Source organism: Pelobates fuscus, chromosome 6, assembly GCF_036172605.1.
Source record: "Pelobates fuscus isolate aPelFus1 chromosome 6, aPelFus1.pri, whole genome shotgun sequence".
In the NCBI taxonomy this organism is placed as follows: domain Eukaryota; kingdom Metazoa; phylum Chordata; class Amphibia; order Anura; family Pelobatidae; genus Pelobates; species Pelobates fuscus.
In genome coordinates this window covers 136,071,018-136,087,912 of record NC_086322.1, presented here as the reverse complement: position 1 = coordinate 136,087,912, position 16,895 = coordinate 136,071,018, and the positions used below count along the sequence as shown (strand labels likewise).

At 37.4% G+C, this 16,895-nt stretch overlaps 1 protein-coding gene across 49 annotated transcripts in view; it reads left to right on the top strand.

The window, feature by feature from the left end:
* The window catches only part of ANK2 (ankyrin 2), a 540,585-nt gene that overhangs the window by 498,424 nt on the left and 25,266 nt on the right, over positions 1 to 16,895 (top strand). For all 49 annotated transcript variants that reach the window (XM_063458296.1, XM_063458304.1, XM_063458330.1 and 46 more), the window contains 3 exons: positions 2,480 to 2,611; positions 2,692 to 2,835; positions 9,542 to 9,824. In XM_063458296.1, the coding sequence (XP_063314366.1) occupies positions 2,480 to 2,611; positions 2,692 to 2,835; positions 9,542 to 9,824 (559 nt within the window). The remainder of the gene's footprint in view (positions 1 to 2,479; positions 2,612 to 2,691; positions 2,836 to 9,541; positions 9,825 to 16,895) is intronic.

Here is a 16,895-nt window from a genome sequence, read left to right as displayed (position 1 = left end):
AGTTGCACAATGTGACGTAATCCACTTCGCCACTGGTTTTTGGAGGGGCCTCTTTGCCAGCCTCCTACCCTGGGATTATGGGCCATGTGATAACCCATATTCAAAAGTACTGTTTCTGCCCCTTGAACTTTTAACTGGAACAGATTCAAACATGTGGCGGCGGCCGCCATCTTAAATTGTTCAGCGGTGTTTTGTCATCGAGTGTATGGAACTGTTTTGGGGACGGGACCATGTGCACAGTGGGGCAAAAATAAGACTTCCAGGAATTCTTCCAAATTCCTGAACCCCTGAACCGATCTGGGTGATTTTTGGATATGTTGTTCACCCATATCGGGGCTAAGACTTTTGTGGGGATATGTTGTATTTTGGGGTACATTTTGGGGTTTGTAAAAAATGTATGTTTTTTCTGTTTAGAGTTAATTGAGTTAGCCCATTGTCTTTGTTAATTGTATCACAGGCAGATGGGAGGGATTGTATACACTGTAGGGGAGTGTCTGCATGTAAGACTCTGTTTTTATTGGTCTGTTAATTCTGTGTCCTGTGCCCCACAAGGCCTACCTGGGCGTCAATAAACCTGGAGACTTGTTCTACCCTTCATGAACTCTTGGCTCATGTTTGGGGGATTGAAGACCTACACTCTGGGGATTGCTATAATCACTATACTCCCCAGAGTATGATCTTTAACTCTTGTAAGAGCTGTTCCTGATCTCTGGATTATACGAGAGGTCTACCTACTGGAAGCTGGATCGTGGTCTTGGGTCCAGAGTGGGTGGAAAACAGCGAGACCTCAACCAAGCTGCGGCGGTTCGTGGGGTCTGCGGTGGTTATGGCGCCTAGTGGAGTGCTTGGAGCCCTCGGGAAGCACTAGGAGCATCCGTCAACAGAGGTACCCAGTCGGGGGCCAGGTGATCTGTTACACACAACCTCTCTGAATTACCAAAACATGAAAAAGCACATACCTTTAGATCCATAACCTCTGGAACAATATTTTCGGTGACAAAGATGGCAAAATTAATTTTAAAATGTGAGTCTAGAGTCATCTAAGTACCAAAGAAACAACATCTTGTGCCTGTAGTAATTTTGAGAATATTTTAGAGAATAGCTTCCATGGCAGATTTATTTCTGACATTTTATTTTGACATGTAAGATGTACTCACTGCTTGAAAAAAAAAAAATGTGGGTGGAAGACAGCGAGACCCCAACCAAGCTGCGGCGGTTTGTGGGGTCTGCGGTGGTTATGGTGCCTAGTGGAGTGCTTGGAGCGCTCGGGAAAGAACTAGGAACATCCATCAACAGAGGTACCCAGTTGGGGGCCAGGTGATCTGTTACACACAACCTCTCTGAATTACCAAAACATGAAAAAGCACATACCCTTAGATCCATAACCTCTGGAACAATATTTTCGGTGACAAAGATGTCAAAATTAATTTAAAAATGTGAGTCTAGAGTCCTCTAAGTACCAAAGAAACAACATCTTGTGCCTGTAGTAATTTTGAGAAAATTTTAGAGAATAGCTTCCGTGCCTGTATAATCATCTTGTAACTAATGGTATTCAGAGAATTCCAACCACGTGTGTCTCTTTATGCATTTCAGTTTAAACTGCACATGGTAAAAATAAATAACACCTTGAAAAATTAAACAATTTCATACTAACCTTGAAGTATCTGAGGAAAAGCGTCATCATTTGCACCTCTGTCTTCTGACTGCAAACTTCATGCATCACACTCTTAGAATATTTGAAACATTCTCGACAAGTCTGAGCTGTTGGATATGTAGGAAATTAAAGAAATTTCTCACAAAAAAACATGCAAAAATCCATGTACATTTTTAAGTGGAGACATTTAGTCTCCCAAAATGTAATAACAATGAAAATCTAATGGTGAAAATCTCGTTCAGAATACAGGAGGAAATGAATACCTCCAAAATCTGACGTTCAATGTCGAGTCAAGCTCCGTTGCTGCGAAAGCACCCTCTTGTAGCTGTCATGAAGACAGCCACTAAAGATGTGTTTAGCCCTGCAATCAAAACACTGCTGTATCTAATAAACCGCAATGTTTTTTTTTCAAAATTGCAGGACTAAAACGTCAGGGACACTGCATTGAGATAGTTGCCTTTAGTGTCCCTTTAAATGTTGCTGCTTGCTATATCTCCTAAAGGAGAACATTTTTCGATAACCTGACTTCATTTCTGTATCTGCATTGTATAATAAGAAGGAAGCATAGACAGAATTCAGTGGACCGATGAGTCCTAAAATGTCCAGACCACTCTCTGTAGATTTGCTAATTAAGCTTGCTCAACACTGTCATTTGACCAAAGGCAGTTTTTGAAAAGGCACATGCAATAGAGATTTTCAGATCTTACCAACTTTTGCTTAGTGTATTAATAACTACCGTTTTATTTGAAATAGGTGATTGTTGACCAATCAAGCAGTTAGATGGGACTTTGTATGAGAATATTAATACTAAATTCTGCTTTGCAGAACTTGCAAGGGACCTGGATTTCACAGAAGAACAAGTGCACCAAATAAGAGTTGAAAATCCCAATTCTTTACAAGATCAGAGCCATGCACTGCTAAAATATTGGCTTGAAAGGGATGGAAAGAACGCCACAGGTAAATCGGGTGACAATTAAAAAAAATAAAAAATTCTTAAAGTATTATTGATTGTAATCTTTTTGTCGTTTTTCATTCAGATACCGTCTTAAACCAGTGCCTCACTAAGATTAACCGTATGGATATAGTTCATCTAATGGAAACCTATATCAAGAAGCCTTTAAGTCACGCCAACCGCACGTACGCTGACATGGAGCAAACCATAAACCTTGACCACAGTGAAGGTACATCACAGTTCATTATTAAATTCTTTATACTTAAATAGAATGTCGATGTGGGCTAACATGAAACATATTTGCAAAATATTAATATTTATTACTAGTGTCTCATATTTTGCTCCATCTGTCAGTGCCAGGCTCTGTTCAATAGACTTCCCTCTGCTTCGTAATGTCAAGCAAAATTATATTCCAATCAGTCTACAACAGATGTTCTCATTGCTTTCAGATTGTGCATTAATTACGATAGATAAATGACCATCTTGTTTAATTTGATGATTAGAATGTACGGATAAATTATGAGGCTAGACTAAAATTGTCAAATTGTTCATGAGTCTAGGTTGGTTCATTTTAAATTTTGACATTTTTACGTTGTATGTTAACCTTTGGAAATACATTCATTCTTTTTTTACCTAGCCATTTTTTGTTAAGATGTTCAAAAGCAAGAAGCAAATATACAGAATATGAAAAATTTTTATTTTTAAAAACATCTAATATTCACAGATTATGATTTTCAATCCTTTCAGAAGTACTTTAAAGGAACACTATAAAAGTAGGAATACAAACATGTATTTCTAACATTAGAGTGGTTTTTTTTTCTATCATAATAGACTTGCTTACCTTAAATACAGTGGCACACTGGTCTTGTCACAAATGTAGCTCCTCATCTGGCTTAAATTATCATTACAGATAGAGAAAAGTTATAAAGTAGTCGCTAAGTAGCGGTTATAAAATAGTGGGAGCTGTAAGTCACTATTTAGTGACATCCTTTTAGTAGCAGCTGCCTGTAGCTCTGTCACTACTGAAATAAGATTGCCTTTGGTAACCAGCTGCTACCCTCTAGCATTAGTGACATGCTTTTTAATGAGTAGTGACTGGCCAGTATAAAGTAGTGACGAGGTTCTAAATGAGCAATATATTGTGACGAGAGTGCTTGCTTCTGGGTAAAAACAAAACAAAGAAAAAGTAAAAGAATAAAGTTGATTTTTTTAAGAAAATATATATTTTTTTAATTAAGGAGGGGACCCTGAAAAATGAAAGTGGATTAAGTATGTTTTGTGAAATAGACTCACTGTCCATAATTTCCCACTAGGTGTCATTATTGCAAGCAAGAAATACAGACAAGTAGATTGTTTTTATATGATTACACTTGAAAGATTATTTTTTTCTCTAAAAGCCTGACAGTATAAGAATGTACAAAAAGCAATAAAGGAAATCAGCACAAACAGAGAATACAGGTTTAAGGCTGGGAGAGTCTAGCCAAGTTCCACATTTTTAGAGTTCTACGAGAGCTCATTGCTGAAACATCTGCAGATCCATCCATGTGGCTACAGACAGCCACATACCGTGCTTTATAAAGCAGCAGCAGGAGGGAAACCATTTGGACAGTTTGCGGTGGTCATTGGAAGCAGGATATATCTCACCAGGTACTTGGATACTTGAAATGCCCCTGCATTTTCAGTGAGCTAATGCATCATCAGCAGAATCTGTTCAATCATTGGGGGTCGCAGGTGCATTTCCTGGGAGGGTTGACTCAGCCCTTCATCCTTCCCAGGTAGATAAAATGAGTACCATTAAATTGGGTAATAGTAATATCCACTGGATGTCGGGCAAAAGTAACATCCCAATGTGGTACTTGGAAACCAGAGTAATCTGAATGTACCTTTCCTGGTTAACTACTTTGTTGTTATTATTATAATGGCCAAAGAAAAGCAAGGTCCAGATATACTGCCAGACAATCTTTACATTAAGACTGTTACTTGAGCGAATAGGCATTAGAGGCCCAATAAAATGCTGTTCTCATTGGTTAAGGTTTCTTCAGCTAATCACTCTTGAAGAGTACCTGGTGAGGGCCCCCTGCACCAACTTTATTTTCCTGATGGGGACTCCCTCTCTGTATCCAGGACCTATTGACAAAATAAGGATTTAATATTACTGCAGATATTTTTCAATTTAATAAGGAGCTTAATGGAATCATAGACTAGCTCATTGTAACTGAGGATGGCCTTCTCACCCAGCACAAGAAAAATACCAATTATAACTTGATTATAAAGAGAATAAGCTGTAGAGAAAAATTTTCATAGTTCTAGATTAGCAGCTGAGACCGCCTAGACAGAACTCACTCATCTATTATGCAGACTACTGTCTGACTTACTGTTGAGGTTCTATTCCACCTGCCCAAGTCATCAAGATTGCAAGTCAAGATTAACTAGTCCCGTTTAAATAAATAAATAAAATCACTCCTCATCTGGAATGCTCCTTAAGTGTTTTATACGGAAACTGTGGTCACAATTTTGAAAAAGGAAGCTACTCCATCCTTTCTTTTGCAGCTTGGACCCCTGCTGGCTCTTTTCTTCTACTTCTAAGCAGCTGACATTGTCTTCTTGAAGGGGCACTTTAGAATACATCTCTGTATTACTAACACTGTTCCTCAGCCCACCAGCCTGATGTGGTTATGGTTCCAGGGATGTTCTGGCACCATCCTACTGTCCCACTGTATGTAGTTATATTATTTTAGAATGGACCCTTTGGCACCTGCACATATGGAACTAGCTATGACCAATGTTGGACCATGCTCATTGAGAGCTCTCAGCTGACATTATTGGTCATCTTTAATATCATTAGGACCCTGGGCAAAGCATTGTTTTGGACCCCCTGGGCACCCCCCACTCCCTGGCATGCAATCACACCTTTCACATACATACTTACACAGACATGGACCGACATAATGACACATACACACAGACAGACATACTGACACACACATACCCTGACATAAACACACATATATACTGATAGACATGCTGACACAGACAGACATACTGACACACTCAGACATACAAACACACTGAGAGACATACTGACACACCTAGACACAAACACACTGACACACATACTGACACACATACCCTGACACACATACTGACACACATACCCTGACAGGCATACTGACACACACTGACAGACATTCTGACACACAGACACACAAAGACACACTGACAGACATACTGACATACCCATTGACAGGCTTACTGACACAAACATACACTCACACACACACATACTGACAGAAAATCTGACACACACATCCACTGTCAGACATACTGAGACACACATCCACTGTCAGACATACTGAGACACACAATCATACACTGACAGACACACAGACATGCTGACACATTTTTAAATCTACTCCCCATTTTCTACCTTGAGGAATTTCTTCCCTGGTGTCCAGAGTGGTGGCTGAGGCTGTTGGGGTTGCCGACTGGCAATCCGGACCTGCCCCCCTCATCTCTGCTTCCCTGGTGTGGTCTCTCCCGTGCGTCTCTCTCTCTCTCTGGGAGGAAGTGACTCATGGCAGTCACTTCCTCCCATACTGCCAAAATGCAAAGGGGCCCAGTCGTGCTGTTAAAGGGCCACAGCGCGCGACCGGGCTCCTGGTTACAAACACCCACCGGGTGGCCCTTAGTGCATGGGTCTCCTTAGTGTGCGTCCCCAGGATGCACCGGGGGCCCATGGGTGGGGGGAAGATAGTTGTCAAGGGCATTGGGGCCAGTGGGGCAGCTGCCTTGGGCCCCCTAGAAATAAAAGGGCCCTGGGCAGCTGCCCCGTTTGCCCCGCGTTAAAGACGGCCTGCCTCCAGGAGAGACAGGAGATCAGAGGCTGTGTTCAAGGTGCCCAGTGGGACCTACTAAGATTTTAGACTACTGACCATCAGGGCACTTGTGGAACCATGACTGCTGCAGTGGGATGTAGTGGTTATGATGCTTGTTCCTTTAGTGGATATTCTAGTTAATTCCAAATAGTGTGATGCCCATAAGTTCATCAAAGTACCCCAATATTGGTTGGTAGCCAGATAATTATAAATTTTGGAGATAAATTTGTTATTCCTCTTTAATGTATTCATGAGACTTTATCATATCTGACATTTTGATGGACCCTGGCCTATGATTATTTTTTAAATAAAAATAGTAATAACATTGTCTAGGGACCCATTAAGTTTAATAAATATCTTCTGTGTGTGAGTAGGCTAGTATCCTAATTGGTCTATTCACTAAAAAATGAAGTGAGGTAAATTAGTAAAGGAATGCCAATATCTAGGCCAACAAAGCTGATTTAAATTGGAGACTTTTTGCAGTTTAGCTGTTTAGGCCTAGGTTAATCCTTACCACGCCATTTTGTTTTTAAACAAAATCTAGGGGGCACTTTCTTGATAGACCTGCCTATCTATAACCTCAATTTGATAGTTTTGGATAACGTTTGTAAGTGATCACAACCTGTAAGAAAACACAATTTAAATGATTTATCTACATCTTTAAAGTCTGTGTATGTAAATCATTTGAAAAGTTTTTCAAACAGATTGTGATTATTTGAAAAGCCTATTCGCAAATATTAAATCGAGACCGTAGCGGAGCGCTAGTTCCACATAGACTTTCACCGCTGGTAATCCAAGAATTGCTCAGGACCAAGTAGTTAACACACAAAGCACAGCATAAGCAGCAAATAAAACAATCCACGAATATCCCATCACCTTTCCCAATACTGGACGACACACAGTATCAGGAGCAAAACTGATGTTGAATGCCACATACCCTGCTTTTATGCATCTATCCCATGCAAGGGAGACACCCACAGAAAAATGTACATTAACCAATCACATACAGGTTAAAGCCCACACAGCTCCTCCCCTCAGCCTGAGAGATAATACAATTAACAGAACAGTTTCAACACACGTTTTCCACCGTTTTCCAGATGTACCCCAAAGACATGACATACACCCCAAAATGTTACATCCACTGATAGCCCTGATCTGGGTGAGCAACATACTCAAAAATCACCCAGATCGGATCAGGGGTTCGGGAATTTCCTGGAAGTGTTCGTTTGACCGACCGCACACGAGGCAATAGCTGAAAGCAGTTCCATGTAATCTGGCCTTGCAGTCGGTCTCTGTTCGTGTGGTAAAAAGCATGAAAATACTTGACATATTAGGCTTTGCCTGGATTCGTATGAATCCCCTTGTTCGTGGGCATATTTCTAACGAACGGCGGGCCGTTTGTGTGTTTCCTCACGAATGGGTGGAGGTATGGAGGTCTCTGCAGTGTTCGCATGGTCGAGTGTCCAATTTGGGTTCCAGACACTCGACGACCAAACACCTCTGGGCGTTCGTATGGCAAGATGGCCACCGCCGCGTGTTCGCATGTCGAACGGCGCCCACCCAGGGAATACACAGTGCATTCGTATACTTTCCAATCAGGCTGGTGTGAAGAACAATGGGGAGGTAAATTAGAGCCACACTTCTCTCCCAGCGTGGTATGGTTGTTCGGTAGTTTGTTTGTATGTCGAACGGAGATATTCAACTTTGTATCCTTTCTGCTCCTACCGAACAACCAGACGAATGCTTAGATAATATTTTGCTTACAAGTGATAAACCCATAAAGAATAATGGTGTAACAATAAAACTTATGGACAGCCAAACACAATCCGCTACAGAGACCTATGTGTATATCTATGTATATTCATGGCCTCGATTTAATAAGTTTTCCACATGATTCAGTAGTTTTCAAAAACTTTCCAAATGATTTATCTACAACAATTCCCTTAGAGTATAATGGCGACTTCTGTAGATAAATCATTTTGAGAGTTTTTCTAACATTATTGAATCATTTGGAAAGCATACTAAATCTAATCCTATGCTGGCACTTCCATTCTAAACCTTTGTGTGGTGCTTTGCACCCCCATCATACCCTTTGCACATTACCTGTCTCTCGTTATGTTTCTCTTCTCATTTCTTCTTTCCACCTTGTGTGTCTCCTAACCTGCTCTGTCTTGTGTTTTTCTAAATCTCCCTTAAATCGCTTGCCTTTTTTATCTCCCTTACATGTGTACACAGTCACATGCAATCACACACCGCACACAAATATATAACCACAGTCACATACACAGAAACACAAACACATGCATGGTCGCATACTGTACATGGACGCACAAACATGTGCACAGCCACATACTGTACATAATCACACTATTATATGTTGACGCATGCATAGAGACACCGATACATGCACACATGTAGTCACATAAACACAGAGACAGCCATACACAAAGCAACGGTCACATACACACAATCGTATACACGCCATATAAGTTGCATACACATACCCGCATAGTATCAGTCATATACACAGTGACATGCACACAGTCACACACACATACACAAACATAATAACATACACACAGTAACAGTCACATAAACTTACAGTCACATACACATAGACACACACAGTTCTTGGACACACACAGTCCTCCCAATGGAAGGAGGAGTCCAGAGTCCCTAATATCTAGTGAGGGAGAAGCAGAGATTTGTTCCTGATTTCCCTCTGCATGTGGAACAGTTTCCAGGTATTGCTCCACACCTGCTGCCTTTATCAGACAAAAATGCAACTCTCCGTCCGTCCGCCCGTCATAGATGCATGGTCGACCCTGCTGAGCCCCCTCACTCTGGCACCTGGGGACAATTGTCTCCCCTATGGGCCCTCCTTTGTTGCAACTCTGTATCACATTCACAATATTTGGCATATTTATTTTAAAAAACAGTACATGATAAACACCTTTGTATAAAGTGTTTTATATCAGTTTGTCATTCAGACGATTACACCATCCTCTGTGTATATTTAGCAATAATAAATGAAACACTGTGTTTTGTTTGTATCTCCAGGTTTCTCTGCTCTGCAGGAAGAGTTCTGTAGCCCCCAAAAGAAGGCTATTGTTGATCACTCAAACTCTCATGACAGGGAGACAACTGAACAGCCTCCCTTGGTATCTGAGGAGGACATTTCAATCAGTTGCTCATTGTTCCATGAAAGCACTGTCAGGGTTGAAGATGACAAGTCTGTTGTAGAAATGCTCAGGCAGCTTCAGAAAGAAAAAGTGGAAACAGATATCTCAAGGGAACCACAAAATGTAACAAGAGCATCATCTTCTGAGCAGCAAGAATATGTGTAAGTTTTCATCGGTTTAAACAAGTTGTTTAAGCTTTTTATTTTTTATTTTTTTTGAGCGTGGGCAAAGTGTTTCCATCAAGCATTTGGTGAATTGCCAGTTACGGAACCCAGAAAAATAATAAACACCTTACACAATTTTGTACAAAAATGTTACACATTAAAATACAATTTTGTAAAAAAAAAAAAAAAAAAATAGTGCCATATAATGTAAATATACAAACAAGTGCACACAAATGCAATAAGGTAGAACAGGCTCTACAGGTGAATGATTCCCTTAACTCTCACAATATAATCAGAAAAAGAAAAAAAAGTATAAGTTTAGCTCTGAAATACCTGAACAAATGAATGTATTGGTAGAAATGCTTTTACAATAATCTGCAAATAATAAACAAACCAATCATAGTCCTTATAACCAAAGATAAATAAAGTAGTATAAATTAACTCACAAGTGTAGAGCCAAAAAGTCACCTGGTTCTAGTGTGAAGCGCCTTGGGATCTTTCAAGGGAGATCCACTGCCCTCTTTTTATCTCCTTCTGGTCTCCTCCCCATCCAATTAGGCATATAGGAATGGACAGGATGACTCCAAAGATAAATGTAAAGAAATGTATTAAATAAAATCAAACAAAAATCCAATTTAAGAAGATCAATTGATCAAAATAATCAGTTAAAAGTTCTAAAATAAGTCCAAAACGCGTTTCACCATTGATTGGCTTCCTCAGTTGGTATATCTTTCATGCGGCGTCCTTTTCCTCTTTTATACAGCCTTAATGATCAAATTGCCGGCATCAGTGGAACCGGAAATTGGTTCCGTGGAACGCACGCAGATTCAGCTGGAACGCACGTTCATGCGTCAATCATGTGACTCGGCTTGCGGTTTCCTGTTTCTTTGTGGAACGCATCATATGCGTTCCACCTCCATAGTTCTTTTCAACATACTATGTTGAATAACCAGTCCTTAGCCCAATCAATTCATTTATCCCTCATAGAAAACGAGGAAATGGATATAATTAAAAACACATTATTAAATAAAAGACTTAATACATGATTTCACACAAAATAACAAGTTCTTATTCTTGTATCTAAGATGTTGATTATCTATGAGTATAGAGATTGTTTAAAGTATTCTAAGTGTATTACATAAATGAATTAAACCAATCCCTTAATTCTTAGTATAACTATAGTTATTTTTAAAAACACATCATTAAATCAGACTTAATACATAATTTTATATAAAACAACCAATTTATATTATTGCACTTAAAGTGTTTGTCATCTGCAAGCATAGAGGTTGTTTAAAGTGTTCACAGTGCATTACATAAATAAATTAAACTAATCCCTTACTTATTGGTGTAAATATAGGAATTTTCCACTTCCCCATAGAATACTAATAAACCAAAGAGAGAATAAAAAATGGAGGGAGAGAGATTTACTACAAAATATAAATTTATTTTACCTCAATTGAGAACCTATTATGAAAAAATTCGTAAAAACTACACTCTATAAAATTCATGGGACGAGAAAAAAAGAGAAATATCAATTAAGATAAAAAGTGGCATAATTCGAAATCCAAATTTAATCCATGAGGTGCCAAAGTATTAAAATTGAAGATAAACGTCATTTCTTCAATCCCAATTTTTTTTTTTTTAAATCTCTGCCCCTCCAATTTTTTTTATCCAATTTTAGTGCACAAAATGTGAGATCCTGTGGGTTTTGATTGTGGCAATGTTTAAAATGCTGGGAGACACTATGTGTTTCTACTCCTTTTTTTATATTTCTCTCATGTTCAGAAGTTCTGACATGTAAGCATCTAATTGTACTCCCTATATACATCTTATTACATGGGCATTTTAACAAGTAAATAATATTCTTGGAAAAGCATGTGAGTTGATCTCTTATCACAAAGTCTTTCTCTGTGATTTCATTAGTATTCTTTATATTTCTTTTTTTACTGTTTGTTTCCCTACATGCCAAGCACGTTCCACACCCATAAAAGCCTTTACTTCCTGTAAGAAAATTACTATTTACATTAGAGGAATTTTTTAAGTTACTATTCACTAGGAGATTTTTCATGTTCTTGCATCCCCTATGTACGATTCTAGGTCTTGATGGTAGCACTTCTTTCAAGATCGGATCATCTTGTAACAAATGCCAATATTTGTTAATGGCATATCGTACTTTCTTGTTTCTGGCAGAAAAATTACAAATAAAAGGAAAGTTAAATCTATTGTCTTCTGTACTTAGTTTACTTCTTTTTGTAAGTAAGTAAGTTCTTTCTTTCAAGTCCTTTAATTTCTTCTATGCTCTTTTGGAGACCCTTCTCTTTATACCCCTTTTCCAAAAACTGTTCTTTGACTATCTGTGTTTGTCTTATAAAATCTTTCTCTTGTGTGCAATTTCTTTTTAACCTCATAAACTGGCTCTTAGGTGTATTCGTAAGCCACAGAGTATGGTGGCAACTTGTTAGATCTATATACCCATTACAATCCACCTCTTTGAAATAATTTTTAGTATGGATCTTACCATCTTCTATAAAAATAGTTAAATCTAAAAAATTCATTTCTTTTTTACTCTGGGTGGATGTGAGGTTAATCCCCCCAATCATTACAATTAAGAAAACTTCAAAAATCTATAAGACTCAAATCATCTCCTTTCCAAATAAAAAATATATCATCAATGTAACGGCGATAGGTGACCAAACTCGCATAAAAATGGCTATGTAAAATAAACTTCTCTTCCCAGTACGCCATAAATAGATTGGCGTAACTGGGTGCGAACTTGGTCCCTATCGCCGTTCCATTGATTTGCATGTAAAAACTATCTTTAAACCAAAAATAATTACTGGTTAAAATCAAAAATATACCTTCTTTTATAAAATCTATCTGTTCCTGTTTAAAATTAAATTTCTCTAGAAAATATTGCACTGCCTCTATTCCCTTATTGTGTGGGATAATACTATAAAGGGAACTCACATCACAAGTAACCAATATGTAATTTTCTTCCCATTTGATATCTCCTAGGATTTGTAGGATATGTATTGTATCCTTTAAGTATGATACATTTTTTATTGCTACTGGTTGAAGTAGTACGTCAATATATTCTGAGACCCTCGATGAGATACTTTCTACTCCAGAAATTATGGGTCTTCCTGGTGGATTTGTTAAATGTTTGTGTATTTTCGGCAGGCAATAAAAAACTGGGATTTGATGATTTAAAATGTTTAAATACTTAACCTTTGTATCTGTTAAAATATTTTTGTCCAATCCCTCATTGATGTATACTTATCTCTAATTTCTCGACTAGGGCTGGATACTAATTTTTTATATGTTTTTGCATCTAATAGGAGTCTCTCGGCTTCGCCTACATATTTCTCTTTAGACAAGACTACCACTCCTCCTCCTTTGTCTCAAGGTTTTATAATTAGATCATCATTTTTCTGTAGGCTCCTTAAGCCTTCGTTTCTATTCGTGAAAGATTTTTTTGGTATTTATTTGTATTCTTTATTTTGCTAACTTCCTTCATTACCATGGTTTCGAAGGTTTGAATTTCATTTGAGATCATGTTCTTAAGAAAGAATTTCGATTTTAAGAAAGAATTTTGATTTGTCTTTAAGATTGCTATGTACATACGGCGAAGTGGTATCTATTTCCACAGAATTTTTATTATAAAAGAACTTTTTCAAACATAACTGTCTATTTTTTATTTCTCACATTGCCCGTTTTGTAATCCTCTGTCTCTAAAATATTTTCGTTTCTTAGTCTCTATCACTTCTCTTTCTGTTTTATCTATTTTCCTTTTCATTTCTGTTGTTACTTCATTTCTGGGCTAGTTGTGTCAGCCTTTCCTAAATTTGTTTATATCCTCATCTAATTTAAGGAGATTTTCTTCCCGTCTAGCTACTATTTACCCCATAAAGCTGAACGAAAACCCATCTAGTAATTTGTTCCATCCTTCCATGAAGTATTGGTCCTCACAATCAAAAGAAGGGTCTTTAGAAAATCTTAGACCCCTTGGCGTTATTTTTTCCTTAACATATTTCTTAAGGGTAGCAATTTCCCATTTTGATTTCATTTCTCTAATGAATGTTTGTTTTTTCAAGTTTATTCTTATATACATCTTTATTAATGTATATATCCTCAGTCTCATTCTCTGTTACATTAGAGAATACTAAGTCTAGAAATATTTAATGAAGTAACAACAGAAATGAAAAGGAAAATAGATAAAACAGAAAGAGAAGTGATAGAGACGAAGAAACGAAAATATTTGAGAGACTTAGAGGATTACAAAACGGGCAATGTGAGAAATAAAAAATCTAACAATTGGAATAAGCCCAATAAACCGAATAGAGGAAGAACACATAGCCGTCAGAGGAACCAAGTAAGAGAGAGAACTTTGAGTCAACAGAGATATTACCAACAAGGAGATTACCAACAGAGAAATAAAGGAACCCGAGATCAACAAAGATACCACTACCGAAGATATGCTAATCAAGATGACTTTAACCATACCTATAGAAATACAGGAGGAATAAAGGATTATGCATCCAATCAAAGATTCAATGAAATCAGACAAAATAAAAGGCAAGAGGAACAATTTGGAGATCACAGCGAAGCGGTCACCATTTGCAAGTTCAATGCACCTAGGCAAGATAAAAGGAAGGAGGACAACATTAGGAGCTATAGTAGAGCAGTTACTAGTCCCTTAAGAAATGATAGGAATAGAAACCCTCCACGTAACACCCATGGGTCCCCAATCAAGAGACGGAAGCCGTCTGAAGATAGGGACCATAACATCCCAACCGGTAACCACTTCCAAGTATTAGAACACAACAATACTTCTCCTAAGTCTCCATTTTTTTCACAAAAGCCCAGCCCAACCCAGATTAAAACAACTTCAAGAATCACTGGAGTGGGATTCACCGGGCAAACGGAGAAGATCGTGGGAAGAAGGAGAAATAGAAGACGAAAGAAGTCACAACAAAGAGAAACGAGGACGGATGTAGACAGTAAGGGTATCTTTAACCTCTCAGATAAGGTATTGGACAAAGATGAGCTTGGGATTTTAAAAAGAGGATTGAAGTTTGCTCCAACCTCAGACTTTAAACCCTTTGAATTCTTTATAGATCTCAACCGTTTCACTAGACCGTTATGTTTGAAAAAGTTCTTTTATAATAAAAATTCTGTGGAAATAGATACCACTTCCCCGTATGTACATAGCAATATTAAAGACAGATCGAAATTATTTCCTAAAAATATGATCTCGAGTGAAATTCAAACCTTCGAAACCATGGTAATGAAGGAAGTTAGCAAAATAAAGAATACAAATAAGTACCAAAAAAACTTTCACGAATAGAAATGAAGGCCTTAAGGAGCCTACAGAAAAATTATGATCTAATTATAAAACCTGCAGACAAAGGAGGAGGAGTGGTAGTCTTGTCTAAGGAGAAATATGTAGGCAAAGCCGAGAGACTCCTATTAGATGCAAAAACATATAAAAAATTAGTATCCAACCCTAGTCGAGAAATTAGAGATAAGTTTGAAGTATACATCAATGAGGGATTGGACAAAAATATTTTAACAGATACAGAGGTTAAGTATTTAAATATTTTAAATCCTCAAATCCCAGTTTTTTATTGCCTGCCAAAAATGCACAAACATTTAACAATTTCCACCAGGAAGACCCATAATTTATGGAGTAGAAAGTATCTCATCGAGGGTCTCAGAATATATTGACATACTACTTCAACCAGTAGCAATAAAAATGTATCATACTTAAAGGATACAATACATATCCTACAAATCCTAGGAGATATCAAATGGGAAGAAAATTACATATTGGTTACTTGTGATGTGAGTTCCCTTTATAGTATTATCCTACACAATAAGGGAATAGAGGCAGTGCAATATTTTCTAGAGAAATTTAATTGTAAACAGGAACAGATAGATTTTATAAAAGAAGGTATATTTTTGATTTTAATCAGTAATTATTTTTGGTTTAAAGATAGTTTTTACATGCAAATCAATGGAACGGCGATAGGGACCAAGTTCGCACCCAGTTACGCCAATCTATTTATGGCGTACTGGGAAGAGAAGTTTATTTTACATAGCCATTTTTATGCGAGTTTGGTCACCTATCGCCGTTACATTGATGATATATTTTTTATTTGGAAAGGAGATGATTTGAGTCTTATAGATTTTTTTAAGTTTTCTTAATTGTAATGATTGGGGGGATTAACCTCACATCCACCCAGAGTAAAAAAGAAATGAATTTTTTAGATTGAAATAATTTTTAGTATGGATCTTACCATCTTCTATAAAAATAGTTAAAAGAGGTGGATTGTAATGGGTATATAGATCTAACAAGTTGCCACCATACTCCGTGGCTTACGAATGCACCTAAGAGCCAGTTTATGAGGTTAAAAAGAAATTGCACACAAGAGAAAGATTTTATAAGACAAACACAGATAATCAAAGAACATTTTTTGGAAAAAGGGTATAAAGAGAAGGATCTCCAAAAGAGCATAGAAGAAATTAAAGGACTTGAAAGAAAGAACTTACTTACTTACAAAAAGAAAAAAACTAAGTACAGAAGACAATAGATTTAACGTTCCTTTTATTTGTAATTTTTCTGCCAGAAACAAGAAAGTACGATATGCCATTAACAAATATTGGCATTTCTTACAAGATTCATCCGATCTTGAAAGAAGTGCTACCATCAAGACGTAGAATCGTACATAGGGGATGCAAGAACATGAAAAATCTCCTAGTGAATAGTAACTTAAAAAATTCCTCTAATGTAAATAGTAATTTTCTTACAGGAAGTAAAGGCTTTTATGGGTGTGGAACGTGCTTGGCATGTAGGGAAACAAACAGTAAAAAAAAGAAATATAAAGAATACTAATGAAATCATAGAGAAAGACTTTGTGATAAGAGATCAACTCACATGCTTTTAAAGAATATTATTTACTTGTTAAAATGCCCATGTAATAAGATGTATATAGGGAGGACAATTAGATGCTTACATGTCAGAATTTCTGAACATGTGAGAAAAATCAAAAAAGGAGTAGAAAC